The sequence below is a fragment of the Perca fluviatilis genome, chromosome 11, assembly GCF_010015445.1.
Source record: "Perca fluviatilis chromosome 11, GENO_Pfluv_1.0, whole genome shotgun sequence".
Lineage (NCBI taxonomy): Eukaryota > Metazoa > Chordata > Actinopteri > Perciformes > Percidae > Perca > Perca fluviatilis.
This window is the reverse complement of record NC_053122.1, coordinates 38075115-38096548: the sequence shown is the minus strand read 5'-3', so window position 1 is coordinate 38096548 and position 21434 is coordinate 38075115. Positions and strand designations below refer to the sequence as shown.

Here is a 21434-nt window from a genome sequence, read left to right as displayed (position 1 = left end):
AATGTTGTCTTTTTAAGACCTGTATAAATTAAATTTAAGACCTATATCACGCCACCAAAAAAAAAGTCAGATGTCAGAGTCCAGAAACATCATCTAAAACAATTCCCTAATTGGCTCTGCAGCACGGAGGGTGCTTACAGGAGTTGCGGAGCTGCTGTGTGGGTCTGGCCTAGGCTCTGTGGAGGTCGTGCTGGGGCCAGAGCGGGGGCTGGAGCAGCCAGATACTCGGCAGAACTGTCTGATGGCTGTCGTTTGCTGGAGACCCTTCACAGCAGTTAGATGTTTCTCACTTTTTGCATAAGACTCCAGCGCACTACACCCGACGTTCCTAGTTTAATTGCTTTCTTGGATAAGAAACAGTAGGCTTCAAATACATTGTAAGCAACTGGCTTCAACCAAGCCCTCAATTGCAGGTGCAATGCGGACATGGACGATGCTGCATCAATGCAGTGGTCGACCATAATCGATTATAACGCAATGATGTCGCTCGTTCATTTTCCGGCCGCGGCATAAACAGTCAAATGAAAAATAACATTCTCAGTAGCCAAACCGTTTCACACACACAAGACAGACAGACAGAGACAGGCAGGCAGAAATGCACACAGACAGACAGACACACAAACAAACACACACAGACACACACACGCAAAAACGGCTGAGCGGAGACGCGTGGAGAGGATCGCAAATCGAGCTTGGAGAAGATCTAAGTGGAGTAACGAAGCTGAAGAGGTGTAGCTACACTACGGCACTTTTCCTGTCTAGCAGCAGTGGTTTAGAACAAACGTTGTGCTAGTGGGCCTGGCTAAAGTTGGAGCTCGGACTAGCTAAAGTTGGAGCTAACGGACTAGCTAAAGTTGGAGCTAATAGCAGAGAGTTGCTGATTAGGAGGACGCTGATTTTGGACCGGAGAGGACGACAGCATGTTTCCCTGCTGAAGAGGACTTTGCCGTAGCTGGTGACTGGTTTTCGTTCTCGTGTTTGAGCGGTGTTTCTTGGACTAACTGTAAGTTGGATTTCTGTGTGTTTGCTTCATTGAAGATAACATAACCTGTCGGACGCATCGCACACAAGCTACCATCAGGACTACAGGCCCCTGTGTGTGTGTGTGTGTGTGTGTGTGTGTGTGTGTGTGTGTGTGTGTGTGGGTAACACAGGGTTATAGGGTTTGAGTAAGTTTTACATTGAAACTGCTGTAAGGAGGAATCATTTTGTGTAGCTGGAGTGTTATAAGTGGAAACTGATAGAGAAACTGATAAAGGGGTAGTTGTGTGTAATGTCATTTTAAGAAATATTGCAGTTAGCATATTTGAAGGGTGTGATTTGTGTTATATGTTGTTTTTTGTTATTCAATCTAACGGCTAAACATTATTTGTACATTTAAGTTATCGTTCAATAACAATACCTTTACAAGAAAAGTAGGGTAGTATATGACTAATCCAAAATAGGTCAACCTTTGTGGTAGCTACCTTAAAGAAACGACCCCAAACACCTCATCATTCCAGTCTGAAGTTACTTATTTTAGCCTGGGCATTGCACTTGACAATGCAAGCTCGTGAAGTCAAATATCCTACATGGCTTTAATAGAAAAATGTTTTTGACGCATCGTGATGCATTGTGATGCATCGAGATATCGAATCGAAGAAATGATAATCGTAATCATATCGGATCGGGAGATCAGTAAAGATTCACACCTCTAGTATGAAGTAAGAAATCTTTCTACATGTAGCGGCTTTACATTTTCTTGGCTGAATAAGAGGAAAAACAAGAAAATGTAGAAAGGGAAAGGGGGGGGAGCATATGGAGAGAAGAGACTGTGTGCATGGACAGCTGAATGGAAGTGCCTCACCTCTAGTTTTTGGGCCTTGTCTCTGCTGAGTGGCTCCAGAGGGAAGCTGAGGTTGTTGGTCTCTGAGAGCGATCGCAGGTCAAAGTAGTACTTGGCGTACACACTGGACGGCACGTTGATGTTGAACTGCAGCAGCTCCAGGAACTGGCGCTCCAACTCGTTCCTGTTAGAGAGGAAGGAGCCGGAGGTTCATTCATGGAATCAATACGCCAGATATATACAGAATATCAATACATGTCCATGCCTTTTATGCAGCCCTATCCCCCCTGATGTGTGTCCATCAGGCCTGTAACAATTATTACATAATTGTCTAATCGCAATATTTTGATGTAATCGCGGTTTCTTTGTTTAATGGCAATTCATTGCTAACATTGGCTAAAGGGTATAGCTGTTGATGGTAATTATTGATTTTGTTTGGATATGCTAAATTGTAATTATATAAGTGATTATTGGTGGGACTGTTGCACTAAAGCTATGCTTTTTGTCGTTGCTGTCAGGGGCGATTCTAGGATCAGAGCTTTAGGGGTGCCTGGCACCCTTTAACGTCATTTATTAAAATATTATTCTACTGTGCTAATGTAAGGCCAAATGTACCAGAAAAAAATTTTGGGGGACTGATCTTCATCTTCCTTTTTGTTCCAGTTCTGAGCTTACCCCAAACCCAGTCTATATCCAGGAGGTTCCACTTCTGGGATTGTTCCGGTGCCGCCGGAAATACCACCGGATGTCCCTTATTTCGGCCAGATGTCCCTCACCTTCCTCTTTCTTTGTGTTGGCGTTCTAACCTCCGGTGGATTTGTGAGGACTATGGTTAACTGCTCCTCAGATCTCTGCAGGGTAAATCCAGACAGCTAGCTAGACTATCTGTCCAATCTGAGTTTTCTGTTGAACGACTAAAACTACTTTTGAACGTCCACATGTTCCACCAAAACCAGTTCCTTCCTGAGACTATTTAGCAGAGGCACCGTGTCGCCGTCCGGAGCTTAGCACCGCCCAAGACGATTGTGATTGGTTTGAAGAAATGCCAATAAACCAGAGCACGTTTTTCTCCCATCCCGGAATGCTGTGTGGACTAGCCAGACCTTCCTCCGCAGAGCTGGCTATGAGAGACTACCCCAAACCTAATCCTAATATTAATCTTCATTCTTGAACCAAAGTCCAAAACATCAAACCAATCCCATTTCTTCAATCAAACTCACATGTCCTCCACGGTGATATCCTTGAGGATCTGGCAGTAGTCCACGTTCCAGACGGCCTGGTCGTCCCAGACCTTGGAGGCCAGCAGGATAGCACCCAGAACAATCCTCTTCCAGTTCCCTGGACAGATGTCAATCTCTGCATAGGTCAGGAGCCTCTCCAGGTAGACCTGCACAACAGCACGGATTAAGGAGATATTACTGAAAAATGGGTAGGAAAGTAAGGCAGTAGTTTGTCTCCCATTGCCAGACCTTCCTCCACCGCGCTGCACAGGGTTTCTGCAAGTTCCAAGTCAAATTAGTGAATAAAGTGACTCTGTTCACTCAGACAACTCACATTTGAAATGTTTATTATAACAGCAGAACATTGTGTTTGGCAGACAGACTCCAACCTCATCACTCCCCACAGTATGGGTTAACATGAGATATTGGGGAGTGATGATAAAGTATCCTCCCTCTGGCTGGAGCCTGCAGGTGGATGCTGTGGGGGTGGGGGTTAACAGCGGGCAGCGATACAAGTGCAGGGCAGCAGCAGCATCGACAAGGCAGAGATGGGGAAATTATCTTAAATAGACCGCCAAATTGAGGGGGTGTGTTTGGTAAATGATACGGAGAGTGAGGCATGTCACACGTGTACTGCAGTGCAGCTCGAGTTGGCTTCCTGCACTAGCTCACAGGCGTCGCCCCATTTATTAGTCTTATTGTCACATTAAGTGTGCACAAGAGTAATAGAGCATGTCTATTATTGATATGAATGTGCTATTCTCTGTTAGCTGCTGTATAAGCCATTTAGTGTTAATAATGGCCGCCTTATTATATGTATAATTGTTTTCTGTGGTTTGTATGTTTACTCCCACCGACAACTGTTAATTAAACTGGAGAAAGGGAAGTTCTGTGTCTTCTGTGTCTGATCAACACACTGTGGCGACGGCTACTACACCTGAACCACTTATGCTACGTTTACACGTGGCCGGCTATTTTCATAAACGGACATTTCAACCTCTCCGTTTTCAAAAATAACATTGTGCACAGCTGTCAGTTTTCAGAAAAGTGTTCGTTTACACGTACCCGTGTATATATGCCGTCAATGCAGCCAAGAGCACGCCTGTAGGTGGCAGTGTAAACGAGAAGCTCAAGCCCACGTTAGCCAATCAGAATCCCGAAAATAGCAACAACAGCAACAAATCACTTCCTCTTTCTCTCGGCTGCCTAAACCTCCGTTTGTCTCAGTTTACATGCAAACGTGAAAACGAAGATTTCAAAAATCTCCACTCTGGCCGGAGTTTTTAGAAAGACTCTGTTTCAGAGGAGAATTCTCCGTTTGCGTGTAAACGAAGGGTACAAATGAAGGGAAATGTCTCCGTTTGTAAAAATAACCATGTACGTGTAAACAGGGTCTTAGTCTCACCTAGCCAATTATTGGTAGTTAAAGTGCTCATATTATGCTTTGGGGCTTTTTCCCTTTCCTTTATTGTGTTATATATCTTTTTTTGTGCACATTATAGGCTTACAAAGTGAAAAAGCCCAAAGTCCCCCCCAAAGGGACTTACCATCTCCAACAGAAAACACTGTTCACCAACTGCTCCAAACAGCTCTATTGTAGTCCAGCCTTTACTTCAGAGACAAATGTTATAATGCTCGCCTAGCTGCTAGCATGGCACGCCCTCATACTCTGCTTCTGACTGGCTAGTAGTCCTTACCTAGGTACTGTCAGGACACGCCCTCATACTCTGCTTCTGACTGGCTAGTAGTCCTTACCTAGGTACTGTCAGGACACGCCCTCATACTCTGCTTCTGACTGGCTAGTAGTCCTTACCTAGGTACTGTCAGGACACGCCCTCATAATCTGCTTCTGACTGGCTAGCTGTCCTTACCTAGCTACTGTCAGGACACGCCCTCATACTCTGCTTCTGACTGGCTAGTAGTCCTTACCTAGGTACTGTCAGGGCACGCCCTCATACTCTGCTTCTGACTGGCTAGTAGTCCTTACGTAGGTACTGTCAGGACACGCCCTCATTCTCTGCTTCTGACTGGCTAGTAGTCCTTACCTAGGTACTGTCAGGGCACGCCCTCATACTCTGCTTCTGACTGGCTAGTAGTCCTTACCTAGGTACTGTCAGGGCACGCCCTCATACTCTGCTTCTGACTGGCTAGTAGTCCTTACCTAGGTACTGTCAGGACATGCCTTCATACTCTGCTTCTGACTGGCTAGTAGTCCTTACCTAGGTACTGAGCATGTGCGACTCCCAACAAAGATGGAACAGAAGTGAGATGTCTCACTCTGTAGCTAAAACAGAGAGCTCAACACACAGGGTGAAAAAAGGAGCTGCAGCAATGTGCAGTACAACAAAAATATGGTGTTTTTTGAAAATTAAACCATGTAAATCTATTCTGGTACAACCTCTAAATACAATTATGAACCTGAAAATTAGCATAATATGAGGTCTTTAATGAAACAGATAACCAATATTTGGAACCGATATGCATTTACAGTGAAAATTACAATATTTAAGTCAAAACTAAGATTTTGGAATGGTACAAAATCTAACACAAAACTTTGTTTAAAATCTTTAAGCAATTATTTAATGAATTAAAAATGTTCAACATAATCTCCAGTAACAGAGAGTCAGATAGTGTTGTGTGGGGGCATTAAGTCAGACTCAGTGGTGAGTGTAACTGAAGCACAAGCCACCCAGGATGAACATTTGGGTATATGAATGTGTTATGTTATGTTTCACAAAATGAATGGGAGGATGGAGGATGTAAAAGAATCTTACCAGTGTGACGATGGCACACTCAGCAGTGAGCTGAGCGGCGCTGAACAACGTCCGGACAAACCGGTAGATCTGCTTCTGCTCCGGGTCATGGTGTTCATAGTCCGGCGGCACCTCGGACTTCTGGGAAGAAAAGAGGTGGAGAAAGGGGGGCAAGATATGGGTTTAAAATTAGAAGGAAGGGTTAAAGAAAGGACATAAATAGGGAGATTTAAAAGCACAATGACCACACAGACACATTACAAAAAAACACAACATTCTGACCCAACACCAACAAGTTAAAAGGAGGAAGACTGAACAGAAATTTGTGCTAAATGTGTTATATGATAACTGATGATGTCTTACTGAAAGAGGGTGAAGCTTCTCATCAAATATATCTAGCAGCATCCCTCCTTCTGTGTCCCTGCATAAGAAGAAACAGTTAGATGGTGGATTTCATTTATAAGATTTGTGTCACTGTCGTAGCAAAAAGATATGAATAGATGATATGAAATAGATATGAAAAGTGAAAATGTGTTCATAGGCTCAACTACAGATGGTTTTAATGAAAGAGGATGAGGGCCACATGTGAAAAAATGCATTTGAGTTCCGAGTTTAAAGTCAGAAATCTGAGAATAATCTCAGAATTCTCATTATTAAACTTAGATCTCAATAAATTTTTTCACATGTGGCCTTAATCCTCTTCCGTAGAATATAGCTTATGTTTGTTTTGTTTTTTATTGACAGCATTAATTCATGTAAGCCCATTTTATAGATACTTATAAAAATCAAATGTTTCAACATTTATTTAATTTGGAAGTGATAAAATGTTCAATCTAGTTTTTGGTAGTGCAACCAAGTCTACATATCACATGCCCACGCCATAATGAACTCATTTCTCTTTTTCATAACGTGTACTGCTCCTTTACCCTTTAGTCCACATCTATCATTTGTTCAAACAATTAAAATATCAGATTGCAGCAGTAGAGTTTACAAAAAACAGAAAAAAGAAAACAATCTAGACAGAATATGCTTTTGTATATCAATTTAAGTTTTATATATTGATATTATAGTGTCAAATCCTAATAGAAGTTATCTCAAGACACTTTACAGATAGAGTAGGTATAGACCACATTCTATAATTTACAGAGACCCAACAATTCCTACAACACCAATTATCACATATCAGTGTCTGCATTCATGTTTTGGAGTTAAAACTGTTAAAAATGACTGAGAATCCCCACCTGTTTTTTATGTGGTAGTAAATGGCCAGTGCTACACTGTAAAGAGAAAAAAAGAATACAGGTGTTAATATGTTTTAAATATGACAGATCTGTAGATGATAAATCATATATCTCATCATATATGTGATAGACAGTTTATACCATGCTTTTACCATTTGATGGTGTATTTGAGGTTGGGCTGGCTGACGGTGTTGTCATCGAGGAAGATGGTGGAGCAGGAGCTGAATTTACGCCTCAAAGTTCCGTGCTGCACACACACACACACACACACACACACACACACACACACACACACACACACACATCCACAGGCACACACACACACACATCCACAGCACACACGCGCACACACACACAAACACATGCACACACACAAAGGCACACACAAAGGCGCACACACACACATCCACAGGCACAAACACACACACACACACATACAGACACACACACACACATCCACAGGCACACACACACGCACGCACACACACACACACAGGCACACACACACGCAAACACACACACAAAGGCACGCACATCCACAGGCACACACACACACCCAGACACACACACACACAGACAGACATACAAACAGCCAAACACACACACAAACACACACACACACACACACACACACACACACACACACACACACAGTGACTGTTATTAGAGTGTACATGTTTTTCTCTGACCCACATAAAGCATGCCGTGCACAGGGGGAATGAGAATCAGCAACATGCAACCTCAGAATGTGACGGTTTACATTTTCACCTTCCTTTGAACACAACATTCAGTCCTTTCCATATGACACAAATGCCAGCTGATTTAGACTGAAAGCATTGAATCACTGGGAAATGGGAGCTTTAACATAACATGATTTTGATTTGTCGAGAGAGAAATGGAGACAATTGTACACTTACATTATTGATGAAGAGGCTTTTTCGTTTGTCTCGCACTAAAGACAGAAAGCAAGGTTTATCATTACATTTCTTTTCATCACCAACTGCAGCAAAAAGACAAAAAACTAAACCCAGCAGTTATCAGCCAGAAACACACGCTGTTCGCACACGAAGCCAAACACAGCTAGGAGTTAACACACTTTACTAGGCTAATTGTAACACAGAGCCAAAGCTGTAAGTGTTGAGAGGTCACAGTTACAGTGTAAATAATGAGTTAGAAAGCCGAAAGAGCTTCAACAGACAGAAGAAAAGGTGGAGTTACGCCAGTAGAGGGAGACAGAGTCACGTCACTCAGGACCACTCACCATTCCTGCAGGGCGCCTCTGAAACAAAGGGGAGCCAGACGGCAGGATATTTTTAAAATAAGCTGTACATCAGCCGTAGTTATCAATTATATCTGATAATATCTCTGACGATGTCATACATGTTATACACCAACATTTTAGGGTGAGGTACAACATTCAGTAAGCATTAGCAATGTCACCACCATTCGAACAACGTGCAAAAAAAAAACAAGAATAAGCTAAATAAATAATCACTTTTGTCTGAAAGGGAGTAGGAAGAAGCAAAATGCTTTTCGGGTCCTACCCTTTTTTATTTTTTTATTTCCATACCCTTATCAAAGAGTTTTCAATCTATTGTTTTTCTAAAAAACAACCATACAACCCTTTAACCGAAAAGCTGTTAAAAATTCAAAAAACATTTGTAGATCAATTCTTCGATCAAGTTACTAATCCATCATTTTCTTAATTAGATCATTTGTTCATGTCCCATCCTTGAGCTACTGCCCATGCAGCATATTGTCAAGCATCATAAACTTCTAAATAGATCAGAACAAAACTGAAACAACTTAATACCATTTTATTCTCTGCTCTGCTTTGTTTTGTTTTGTTGGTATTTTTGTGGGTCTGTGCTGTTTTGTGCTACGTTCTGCTCTGCTTGGGTTGTCTTTCTTTCAAAATACTTTTTTAACATCGAGGGCCAGGGGGACTACAGATGAAAAACTGCCTTTGGCTAATTCCGGTATTTTTAACCCATGTTACGTTTTATTAATTTAATTTCCCCTTCTTAAATAAACTGAATTGAATTGATCATTCATGTAATGTGGTTGTATTTCTGTCTGCCAACTTGTTTGTGAAATGAATTGAAGCAATCAGGGCCCCTCAAGGGGTCACAAGATACCCAAGATCCTCTTTACTAAAGATAGAGCATTTCAAGCAGCGCCAATGGTATGAAACAGTCCACACTTCCTGTCTCCTAAATGGGCGTGGCCTCGTTTGAACATGTAGTGAACGTTGTGTGGCTGTATGAAAAGTTATATTTGAATAATTTATTAATATGTTCTTTTGCTAACGTTAGAAATCTACACAGCTAAAAGCCATATTCAGTATCACAGAGATTATTTTTGTTAGGGCGTTCACCAACGTTAGCTGACGTTAGCTTCTCACTGTTGCCAGATCTTGTGAGAGTTCGGTCCTGAGACAGAAACAGGTCTCAAACAAAGTTCATTTTCTCCTGATGTGTCTGTCTGAAAAATGGCATTTAGTGTCAGAATGTTCTGGAGATATGTGGCTTGTGAGAAATGGGTCCAATATATACTTTGGTGACTACGGGGCGAAATAATCGCTCATAATCTGCGTTTCAGGTTCACTTCTCCCGTTGGAATCAAAACACTCAGGACCTGCTGCTAGTCTCCTAAAGAGGCGTGGCCGTGGCGGAGCCCACGTGACACAGAGCCCTATCTTGGACCCGGTGCAGCGCAAAGCCTGTCACTATGGTACTATTATCAATAGTATGGTGCAGTGGGTCAAAACTCTAAGTACAAGACTCCCAACTGATCATACTTGTAAATCATTAAATGTTAAATTCAAAGCAACCGTTCTACTTTCATTTGGCTTGTAAACATCTTTCACTACAAGACCAATGTTTCAACCACTAAGTTGAAATACAACGAGTACATTTGTTACAGTAAGCACCCAAGTATTTTTTAACCCAACCCATTCTCACTCCAAATTCATAAAATACAGACGCTTGGTCAGTGTCTCTCAGCATCAGATACCGACGCAAAAATCCCCCTTTAGTGTCTGTATGGAACGCACCGGGCAGAGCAGCAGCTCGACCGCGGCGCTGTAAGATGACGTAGTATTAAGCGAGACGACGGTAGAGAGTAGTATGAAAGACGAAAGAAGAAATTCCACGTAGGGAGGATGGGTGAGGTGGTGGATGGGTCAAACAACACAGGTCTTCCCCCAGGTGTAAAGAATTAAAATGTCCACACAAGTCTTAGACTTCAAAGAATCCTTTGTATTAAGCAAACGTGCAGGTAACATACAGGCAGGTGCTAAAACTTAACTCTCCACGCCACGTGCGTAGGGACGTAGGAGAATGCCCTTAAAGGTATACAGCCACATTTATATATCTCCCCTTTTAAGTTTTGCTTCTTTCTCTGAGGTCCGCCACGGCAACGCCTCTTTAGGAGACTAGCAGCAGATCCTGAGTGTTTTGATTCCAACAAGAATCAAAAGATATCCTGACTGTTCCTATAACTGAACATTTGAAAGGTACTGCATTTGATTAAACAGTAAGGCACTAGTATCAGTTGACTTAACTCATCAAACATAACTCTGTGCATTATATTAACGATCATTAGAACATCAGCTCTCTTCACAGTGTCAATACACTTGTCAGTCCACGGAATTAATAAACATTTCCCTTAATTTCTCTTTTCCCCTCCCCATAGTCCATTGCTCAAAAAATGAACAAAACAGCCACACCATAACAGCAAACGTGATTTTCCTTCACAGATTCAACCTTTCAACAGGTTTACTCAGTCTACCAGACCGGGTATGGAGCAGTCCAGTCTGTGTGTCAGGCGGTTCAGTGGGGGTTGGTGATGCAGTGTCAGCAAAGACTGCAAGGTCAGGCTGCTGTGTGGCAGCTCCTTGCTGTAGTCCATCTGGAGCTAGAGGATGTGGGGCTCCAGCCGCCGGAGGAACCTGTTGCAAGTGACGCCGGTTGCGTCTCAAAGTTGCTCCCTGGGGTGTTTCAATGACAAAGGAGCGTGGTGAGACGCTGCCTCCAGAGACAACAGCAGGTGTTCTCCAGGCTTTCTGATGGTCCAGTTTCATGAGGACAGGATCACCTGGCTGTAAAGAAGGCAAAGGCCTAGCTCCATGGCGCTGATTAAAGTAGAACGCTTGTTTCCCTTTCTCCAATGCATCCTTAGTCCTGACAGTTTCCAGATCAGGCCATCAGGGCTGTAGATTTGCCTCCAGTGTTGGAAGGGTTGTCTTTATCTTCCGGCCCATGAGTAGCTCTGCCAGGCTCACGCCTGTGGTGGTGCAAGGCGTTGACCGAAAGCACATGAGGGCGAGCAGAGGGTCTTACTGCTTCAAGATTCTTTTAGCGGTCTGAACACTTCTCTCTGCACGTCCGTTCCCTTGAGGGTTGTGTGGACTTGATGTGTGTAAAGTCAAACTCTCTCGCAAAGTCTTTAAATTCCTGGCATGAAAATTGAGGCCTATTGTCAGACACAACCTCATCTGGACAGCCAAATCTGGCAAACACTGCCTTCAACTTCAAGATTACCTGCGAGGCAGTGGTTGTCGGCCGGTGAAGAATTTCCAGAAACCGGGAAAAATAGTCTGACACGACAAGGTAAGTGTGTTTGTCATGATCGCACAGGTCCATAGCAAGTCTCTTCCAAGGCCGGTCAGGTAAGGGCGTAGAGATGAGAGGTTCTTTCCGCTGGCTGGGTTTCATCTCACGGCACACCTGACAGGACTGGACCTTTTGATGGATTTCTGATGAGATGCTGGGCCACCATACAGACGCATGGGCTCGCTCTCTACACTTTGTCAAACCCTGATGTCCATCGTGTATTCTGTTCAGGATGTCTGTTCTCAGCACATCTGGAATCACCATACGGCTGCCTCTGATAATGATCCCATTGCATTCAGATAATTCAGCTTTCATGGGAAAATACTCCCTGATTGCTGCTGGAACATGGCCTATGTACTCTGGCCACCCTGACTTTATGTATTGCAACACCAGTTGTAGGTTACAGTCTGCTGCTGTAGCTGTCTTTATGGCCTCAATCCTACGTGGAGTTGCAGGCATGGCGTCAACAACGGCTGCTGTGTATCACGCTACGTCAGAGTGCGTGACAGTCTCCTTTTCCACGCACTGTAGTGGACTCCGTGAGAGTGTGTCGGCCACTGTTAAGGTCTTCCCTGGTGCATATTCGGCCATCGGTTTAAATCTCACAAGTCTCATGAGTAGCCTTTGGCACCGTATTGGCACATTGTCCAGGTCTTTCTGATTCATGAGTGGAACCAGAGGTTTGGGATCGGTGACCAATTTGAAGCTCTCAAGGTCACACAGATACTTTTCAAATCTCTCACAGGCCCAGACACTCGCCAAACACTCCTCAATCTGTGCATATCTGGTCTTGGCACCAGTTTAAAAAACTGGAGTATCGCCATACACGAGGACATCGTCCATGAAGATAGCCACGCCTTCCAGGCCGTTGAGGGTCTCGGTCATTTTTCGTTGGAAGATTTCCGGAGCACTTGTGATTTCAAATGGGAGTCTTTTAAACGCATATCTCCCAAAGGGTGTTATAAAGGTGGTTAACTTGGTGCTTTCTGGGTGTAGAGGTATCTGCCAAAACCCGGAGGCAGCATCCAGTGACGTGAACATGGTTGCTCCACTGAGTTTAGCAGTAATTTCCTCAGCAGTTGGAAGGACGTACCTCTCTCTCCTTACAGCCTTGTTTAACCTCTTCAAATCAACACAGGTGCGCGCCTTCCCATTTTTCCTTGGAACTGGCGCCATAGGCGCACACCAGTCAGTGGGCTCAGTCACAGGCTCAATCAGCTCATTTTCCTCCATGCGTTTTAATTCCTCTTTTACTTTTTGCAGTAGAGGCAACGGAACGCGATGAGCAGTGTGCACTGTGTATGGCTCGGCATTATCTCTTAACAGGATTTTAACAGGCTCGGTTTTGAGTGTTCCATGCTCAGCGAATGCTTTGTGGACTTCTTTGACACGTTTCACCAGCCCCATCATCATTGCTGTGACTCTGCTTAGCAGATTGTTTGCGTTTCGGCCACTGATGACATACACTGGAAAAGAGTATGGCTTTCCTTTATATTCTGTGCTGGCTTGAAACTTTCCTAAACAGTCCAACTGACCACCTGGGCTGCACAGTGCGACATTAGATGACTCCAATTTCTTGTTGGGAACTAATTTCTTGATTGTCTCTTCTACCATGATGTTTACATCTGCACCCGTGTAAATTTTGAATTTGATCGAATGTGATGTTGTTCCAATTGTAAACTGTATTGTCCATTGTTCATCACTTCTGTTTTCATTGGTGACTGCTCCCAGGAAGTATGGTGTCTGTGAACCAGTCTCTGTCACTTCTCTGACTGATTTACTGTAACATTTCTTTTCCCAGTGACCTACCTTCTTACACTTGTTGCATGTAGAGTTCATGGCTGGGCACCTTTCTGGATCTCTGTGTTTCAATTTTCCACATTTCGAGTCTCCTTGATCATTTTCTCTCTTTTTAGGTTTCCACTTGGGCTTTCCTCTGCCTAATCCTCTCCCGCCGATTTCCTGCACCGCTGCGTGTGACTCACCCTGCAGGTGAACTTGGAGTGCAACCTCCTCGGACTGGCGAACAGTTGTAATAAATTGGGCAAGTAAGATCAGCCATTAGCTGCAATTTACGTGACAGTTCTTTGTCCAAAATGCCCACCACAATGCGGTCACGGATGTGTTCGTCTTTGTTTACGCTGAAGTCACAGTGTTCAAGCAGATCAATTCTGTTGTAAAAGCTAGTTTCTTTCAACTCAGGCTGCTTAGGGACTGTTCGTTATTTATTTAAGGGGCCACCGGAGGAGTTTTGGGACCTTCAGCCAAAACAGACATGACCCTCCCCTCGCCAGTAAAAAAAATTCTATGACCCTCCAAAACGATTTGGAAAAAAGGTATGACCCTCCCCCAACAACTTATCGGTACCTTCTGTACTGGTTTGCGCTTGGCAAAGATATACAGATTCTGATTGGACTCGTCACTAGGCTTCCTCCACTTCGCCGTTTAAACAAAGTGGAATAAACGTATAAAAGTCCAAATCTACACAAAACCCGCAATCAATTAGTAAACTGACATCAAATGTGGCATTTAGGAAACCTACCTTGGCACGGTAAAATATCTAAATAGTGCAACAGTCAACTCGCACAACTTGCCTGCATTACTGTAATGCTTTATATGTAGGTATTAACCAGGCCTCCCTCTCAAGGTTACAAATGGTTCAAAATGCTGCAGCTCAGCTCCTTACCGGAACTCGTAAATGAGATCACATTACACCTGTTCTTGCCTCCCTTCACTGGTTACCGGTTTGCTTTAGAATACATTTTAAGATTCTGTTGTTTGTTTTTAAATCTCTTTATGGTCAAGCCCCAGCTTATATCGCTGAACTACTGAAGCCACACACTCCTCTGAGGTCGTTAAGGTCTGCTGACCAGCTCCTCCTTGTTGTCCCTAGAACGCGGCTCAAAAATAGGGGAGATTGAGCGTTCTCACTCGTGGCCCCAAGGCTTTGGAATGAATTGCCTCTGAATGTCAGATTGGCCCCCAGCCTTCACATTTTTAAATCACGACTTAAAACTCACTTTTATTCATTGGCTTTCAAACCTGCTTGAGAGTTGTATTCTGTATTCTGCATTTTATTTTTCTAGTCTGTTATTTGTTTTAAATGTTTGTTTTGTTACTCGCGTGTTTATAATCATGTCAATGTCCAGCACATTGGTCAACCTGGTTGTTTTAAAGGTCCAATATGTAATATTTGTACTGTAATAAATCCAAAAATGACACCAATGCCTCATCAGATATTAAGGAAACATGTTAAACTGAAATACTATCTTTTCTGACAACAATGCTAATTTCAGTATTTTTCTTTTTGAAATTTACATTCCGTGACGGAATTTCTGTTTATGTTTTGATCTGTGTGTTGTTATCAACGGCCCAGTTTGACAGCCAGGCCGGGTTGCCAGATATACCTGTAAAAACGTAAACCCAGCGCGCTACAGCTGTAACGGTAGTACAGCCATGAAAGCAGCAAACAAACGAACAGGATCAACGGAGATAGATTCTACCCGACCTAAAAAAAAGAAAACAGCATGTTTCTAACAGTTGCGTGACCAGAGACGTAACAACCCCCTGGTAAATATTGGAGATGTATTTGAAAGATGGAGACAGCTTAGAGCCCAAAAGGACGCAGAATTGGCTTATTTCCTCCTGAACCGGTAAGCATTAGCTTCAGGCTAATTTATCACAGCTACTAGGGGCATTTTTTGTCATTTCAACATTTGTGTACTCACATTGAATTATATAGCTAGAGTACCGGAGTTGGTTACTTGCAAAAACAATTGAGACAGTAAAGTGATCCCGACTGGTCCTGGCTAACGCTGCCTTGCTAACCCTGCTTACTGCTAACGTTACCGGGGGACCAGGCAAGCCCATGGCTGTTTACAGCATGTAGCCTCTTCAGCGGCTGGAGCCGACAACGGTGAGTTATTTTAAGCCACGAGAGGGGGGCTGTAAATCGGAAAGAGAGGACTGTGAGTTTGCAGTGTGTTTAGCGATTGTTGCCGTAATTCTAAGCCAATGAAGTGTGTTCCGTCGGCAAGGTAGTGGTATATTTAGCGTTTCGTATTGTAATTCTAAGCCGAGGAAGTGTGCCTGACTGGCGTGTGGAGAGGACGGTGAGGTTGTTGTGTTTTTAGCGGTTCATACTGTAATTTTAAACCGAAAAAGTGTGTCTGTCAGTTGGTTACAGAGCTCCGAATGAGCACGGGCTTTTATGACTGTCAATATAGCCAGAATCTAACGTTAGCTACGCTGTGCTGTGGAGTAATGTCTGGCTATGTGAGACTAGCATCTAACGTTAGCTACTCTGCTGTGCTGTAAAGTAATGTCTGGCTATGTGAGAAAAGCGTTTAGCAACATTGTTGTGAATGCTGCGGTCTCAGCCTGGCAACCTCCGTGAACTTCGAGTCTGGGCAGGAGGGGGCGGGGGAAACGACTCTCCAGTATTTTGAATTTGTACTGCAGTAACTATTTTAACCGCTAGCTGCCAGTATTTCACACAATATTACATATTGCACCTTTAAATGTGCTTTACAAATAAAGTTGGATTGGATTGGATTCTGATAACTCATACAGGGCTCTGGTAAACATTTCAGCTTTCTCACCGGGCAGCTGCCATCTCTGATGAAAACAGGCGCGCTCATGAATCACGCTGCGTTTAGGGTAGAAGTATGCGTCGTATTTTCCCAACACAACGTCAACCTTCTTCTTATCCCCCTCCATCTCAAAGATGAAAGACTTGAAAATGTTTTCAGCCTCAGGCTCCATGGCAATAAATCAGCGAACCTACCTGCACTTCGCCGTCCTCTTTATTCGGTTTAGTGGCCAACCGAAATCGCAGGAAACGTTTCCAGTCAGCCCATTCATTTGGACGATCAAAAGCGAAACTTTGGATGGATGAAAACTTGGCCATCTTTTCAAAGAAGCAATGTGTCCGTCACCATGTCAAGAATTCAAATGTCCACACGAGTCTTAGACTTCAAAGAATCCTTTGTATTAAGCAAACGTGCAGGTAACATACAGGCAGGTGCTAAAACTTAACTCTCCACAACTGTGTGAGTCTTACGTTACAGGCGCCACGTGCGTACGTGCGTAGGGACATAGCAGAATGCCCTTAAAGGTACACAGCCACATCTACATGGGCACATTATAGGACAGCAGGAGACCGGGGTTTGTGTCCCGCGTGTCACGTTTCCTAAATCCAACCTTCGCTTTCTTCTTCTCCTAAACCCAACTGTCCCGTTCTTCTTCTCCTAAACCCAACTGTCCCGTTCTTCTTTACCTAAACCCAACTGTCCCGTTCTTCTTTACCTAAACCCAACTGTCCCGTTCTTCTTTTCCTAAACCCAACTGTCCCGTTCTTCTTTTCCTAAACCCAACTGTCCCGTTCTTCTTTTCCTAAACCCAACTGTCCCGTTCTTCTTTTCCTAAACCCAACTGTTCCGTTCTTTTTTTACCTAAACACAACTGTCCGGTTCTTCTTTTCCTAAACCCAACTGTTCCGTTCTTTTCTTTACCTAAACCCAACTGTCCCGTTCTTCTTTCTTTTCCTAAAACCCAACTGTTCCGTTCTTCTTTTTACCTAAACCCAACTGTTCCGTTCTTCTTTACCTAAACCCAACTGTCCCGTTCTTCTTTACCTAAACCCAACTGTCCCGCTTTTCTTTCTTTTCCTAAACCCAACTGTCCCGTTCTTCTTTACCTAAACCCAACTGTCCCGTTCTTCTTTACCTAAACACAACTGTCCCGTTCTTCTTTACCTAAACCCAACTGTCCCGTTCTTCTTTACCTAAACCCAACTGTCCCGTTTTTCTCTTTTTACCTAAACCCAACTGTTCCGTTCTTTTTCCTTTTTTTTTTTTTTTTTTTTTTTTTTTTTTTTTTTTTTTTTTTTTTTATTTTTTTTTTTTTTTTTTTTTTTTTTAAAACTTTTTTTTTTTTTTTTTTTTTTTTCCCCATTTTTTTGTTTTGTCACCAAAACATACGTTTTATAAGCCCACCCACGATTTTTCCCTTAACCTAACTGCGTCCAAAGGGACGCCAATAGTCCTGACCCAGCGCGTTTAGATAAAGCGTGTGTAGATCTGACCCTAAAGGAGACTTTTAGCGTCAATAACAACGCCAAAGGCACCTGACTAAGCGTAGGTATTTTACACGATGGGAGTGAGAATGTGTTGTTGAACCTCAATGGGCACAAAGACATATCAGGCTGTGACTACATGGAGAATATTTCCTAGTAGGGTTACTTTTCTGCTGATTTGGTCTCTTTAGGGGATTTGTTGTTAAAAAATAAAAAAAAGTTTAGAATGGTGTCAGCTTTATCCAACATGTGGCTTTTTTCCCAAAGACAAGATTACAGTTTTTTTCTCAATCGCTTTGGCACAATCGTCGACTGACTATTAAACTTTGTCAAACTATATGACTATTTATATGAGTATTAGGTCAGTTGTTTACATGACTATAGTCATTTATCATTGCTTTGGCACAAAATGCATTGATTAAGCCTCACAAATCAAAATATGTTTACATTCATTTGCCATTGAATCATATTACTCTCAAATGCAATTATGTACATATTGATTGTGTAAATCCCTACATGCAAAATAGAGCAACCAACAATCACAATAACCATATATAGTCACATATATATTAGATACATTAGATACAAAAAAGGTATGTGGTTTTGTTGTAAATGATTTCAGATGAATAGACTTAAGCTATATGGGGAACAATTCAACTTCCTCACAATTTAGAGCAACCAAACGCAAACAGGTGACAGGTGAGGATATCACAGCATATTGTTGTATGGGGCGGGGGGGGCTGCATCATGCCAAAAATGTAATTTGCAGCCAGGGTCAGTCTAGCAACTCTCCGTTGGCTTGCGAGCTGGAAAAAACTAATTCTGGTCAGGCCAATCACATCGTGTATAGAGTCGGTGGGCGGGCTTAACACGCGGCAAAGTTGCGACGGTTCCGCGTGAATTCCCTGCTACTTGAAAACAAAGAAGATGGCGGCTGCTGCTGGCGAACAGCGGTCTTTGGAATCGGCTTTGGCCGATTCCAAAGACTTGGAGTTAAGCACTGAAGTCATTCTTAAAAAAGGAAGATGAGTTTTGCCGACCGGATACGGCAAAAGTTTAATCTATCAACTAGCGTTGCTCTGGTTGGCTATGAGTGCAGAGGGAATTTGAAAGACAACCGTTTATCCCGCCCCTTGGATTGAGCCCTGCCAATGGTGAGTTCCCAGATCCAACATCTGGATTGTCAGGCTATTGCAAGGGAGCATATGAGGTGTGATGTCGATAAAATGTTGTGGCCAGACAGAGAAGACATTGGATGATGCTTGAGGGTCAATACATTTGCAACATATTTTCTTTTTTCTTGCACAACAGTTCCTGATCAATTTGCTGTTGTATATCCTTTTTTCTGTACAAGCTTCCATTGTGTATTTGTGGTTACATACAATGAACAAGTATGGTGAGTGCCATGGCTGACATCAATACTATTCAGCTGCCTAAATATTCAATGTTAGCAACTGGAAAATATTACCTAGTGGGTAACTATCACCCTTTGATTTGATGTCTTTGCATTTTGACTGTCTTGGTCTAAGCAATGATAAAGGAACCTTTTGTTTTGATGCCAATGATTTATTCATTGATGGATTTATTTACATTTGAAACAGGAGTTCATTCTTTTGATTGGGTAATCACCTTTTGCAGGTCACATAGAGTGGTGTGCAAATGACAAGCTATAATAATCATTACTTTTCTATATCTGATAGAAAATGTGATGTTTATTCATTTGAAATGCTTATTTATCCCTCACATAGCATTCATTCTTTGTTTGTTTGCAGCTGGCCGAATGTTTATCACAAATTCTCTGAATAAAGAAGTCCATAACCCCTTGCAGAAAAAGATTTAATATCAGATATGGTGCAATATAGCACCTAATATCTGTATGATAATATTCAATTTAAAAGGAAAAATACATTTTACAGATGCAGTCTTCATACTTCAACATCACAAATATTGTCGTGCTGTTTGTCCCCAGGCCTCTGAGAGAAACGATAATCTCATGCTCATGCTCATTTTGGCTCTAAAAAAAAGATTTTAATATTTCCTCTGCCCCCCCCCCCCACAGGATGCGTATGCTCTCAGTCAGATGCCTCTGGGCAACGGCATAAATTAGCAGACATCAGCCATCCACAAAGAAACTATTCTGGGATCACAGCTCCTACGTACCGTACAGTACAGGCCAAAAGTTTGGACACGCCTTCTCATTCAAAGCGTTTCCTTTATTTTCATGACTATTTACATTGTAGATTATCACTGAAGGCATCAAAACTATGAATGAACACATATGGAATTATGTACTTAACAAAAAAGTGTGAAATAACTGAAAACATGTCTTATATTTTAAGTAGCCACCCTTTGCTTTTTTTATTAATAAGGGAACAAATTCCACTAATGAACCCTGACAAAGCACACCTGTGAAGGTAAAACCATTTCAGGTGACTACCTCATGAAGCTCATTGAGAGAACACCAAGGGTTTGCAGAGTTATCAAAAAAAGCAAAGGGTGGCTACTTTGAAGAATCTAAAATATAAGACATGTTTTCAGTTATTTCACACTTTTTTGTTAAATACATAATTCCATATGTGTTCATTCATAGTTTTGATGCCTTCAGTGAGAATCTACAATGTAAATAGTCATGAAAATAAAGGAAACGCATTGAATGAGAAGGTGTGTCCAAACTTTTGGCCTGTACTGTATGTCTTCATGGAAACTCTTTCTCTCTCTCCTTTCATGATTGAGTGTTTTCTATGCATACATGCATGTCAAACGAAGGCAAATGTGTCTTACTCTGACAGACTAACTTGGTGACACTGATTGCAAATCTAGTTGGCATTAGAAGGACAATTTTAAAACTGATAAATGGGTTAATTCCTATGAAAGCGATACTCACCATCGTTCTGGGATTTGCTGAGGAATATGGTGCTGGCCCGCGGGTGGTCCGACGGATTGTACTCCATATTCAACTCTGTCCAAACACAAAGCATATAGTGTCACTTTGTGAAATAGCAACAATTATCAGAGGCACACTACTAAAGTCATCTTTAATGCAAGTAACTAAAACATAAATAGTTTTCTGTATGAATGAATGAATGAAGTTTATTAGAGTTTATTTTCGTGTGTGGCCACTTATACACAGCCCATCCATTATAGGATTCCTAGTTCTGACACAAAACAAAATATGTACATGAAGGGTACAAATATACAATGTACAATTCAACACAAAAAAGATAGATAAATACAAGGTAAATACAAGAAGGGTACTAACATAAAGTAAACATTTCAACATAAAACCCTTTCAGACCAGAATAAATGATGCTTCAAGTAGAAAATAAACAGATTAGGCAGATGCTGTAGGTATTCCAAATAATTAGTTAGTATTATGTAGCCTATATATGTATAGAGGGCAGTAATACACTTTTTTGACTGCCTTTTTATCATAACAAATGACCATGTTAAGTATAGAGAGGGTTGATGGATTGTCGATCAATACCAATGACTCACTAATTTCGTCACCTTCAACATAACAAAATATACAATTTCTGCCATAAAATCTGGTACGTACAGATAAGCAAGGTCCCCAGAACATGAATAACTTACTTTGATTTCAAGTTTGAGTGCTTTATTGTCATGTGCACAACAGTTACAGAGGAGCTTTCATTGGTGATGAAATTCTTCTCAGGCTCCCTCTAACAATGCTCAAATGTATAAA

At 42.2% G+C, this 21434-nt stretch overlaps 1 protein-coding gene across 2 annotated transcripts in view; it reads right to left on the bottom strand.

Moving 5' to 3' along the window:
• LOC120569077 (cyclin-Y-like) overlaps positions 1–21434 on the bottom strand; it is a 59166-nt gene that overhangs the window by 1698 nt on the left and 36034 nt on the right. Inside the window, exons 2-10 of one of the 2 annotated variants that reach the window (XM_039816922.1) lie at positions 20616–20690; positions 8301–8318; positions 7957–7991; positions 7192–7286; positions 7040–7075; positions 6162–6219; positions 5820–5939; positions 3046–3212; positions 1847–2009 (exon numbers count right to left, since the gene is read on the bottom strand). In XM_039816922.1, the coding sequence (XP_039672856.1) occupies positions 1847–2009; positions 3046–3212; positions 5820–5939; positions 6162–6219; positions 7040–7075; positions 7192–7286; positions 7957–7991; positions 8301–8318; positions 20616–20690 (767 nt within the window). The remainder of the gene's footprint in view (positions 1–1846; positions 2010–3045; positions 3213–5819; positions 5940–6161; positions 6220–7039; positions 7076–7191; positions 7287–7956; positions 7992–8300; positions 8319–20615; positions 20691–21434) is intronic. The other variant, XM_039816923.1, reaches the window with a different exon arrangement.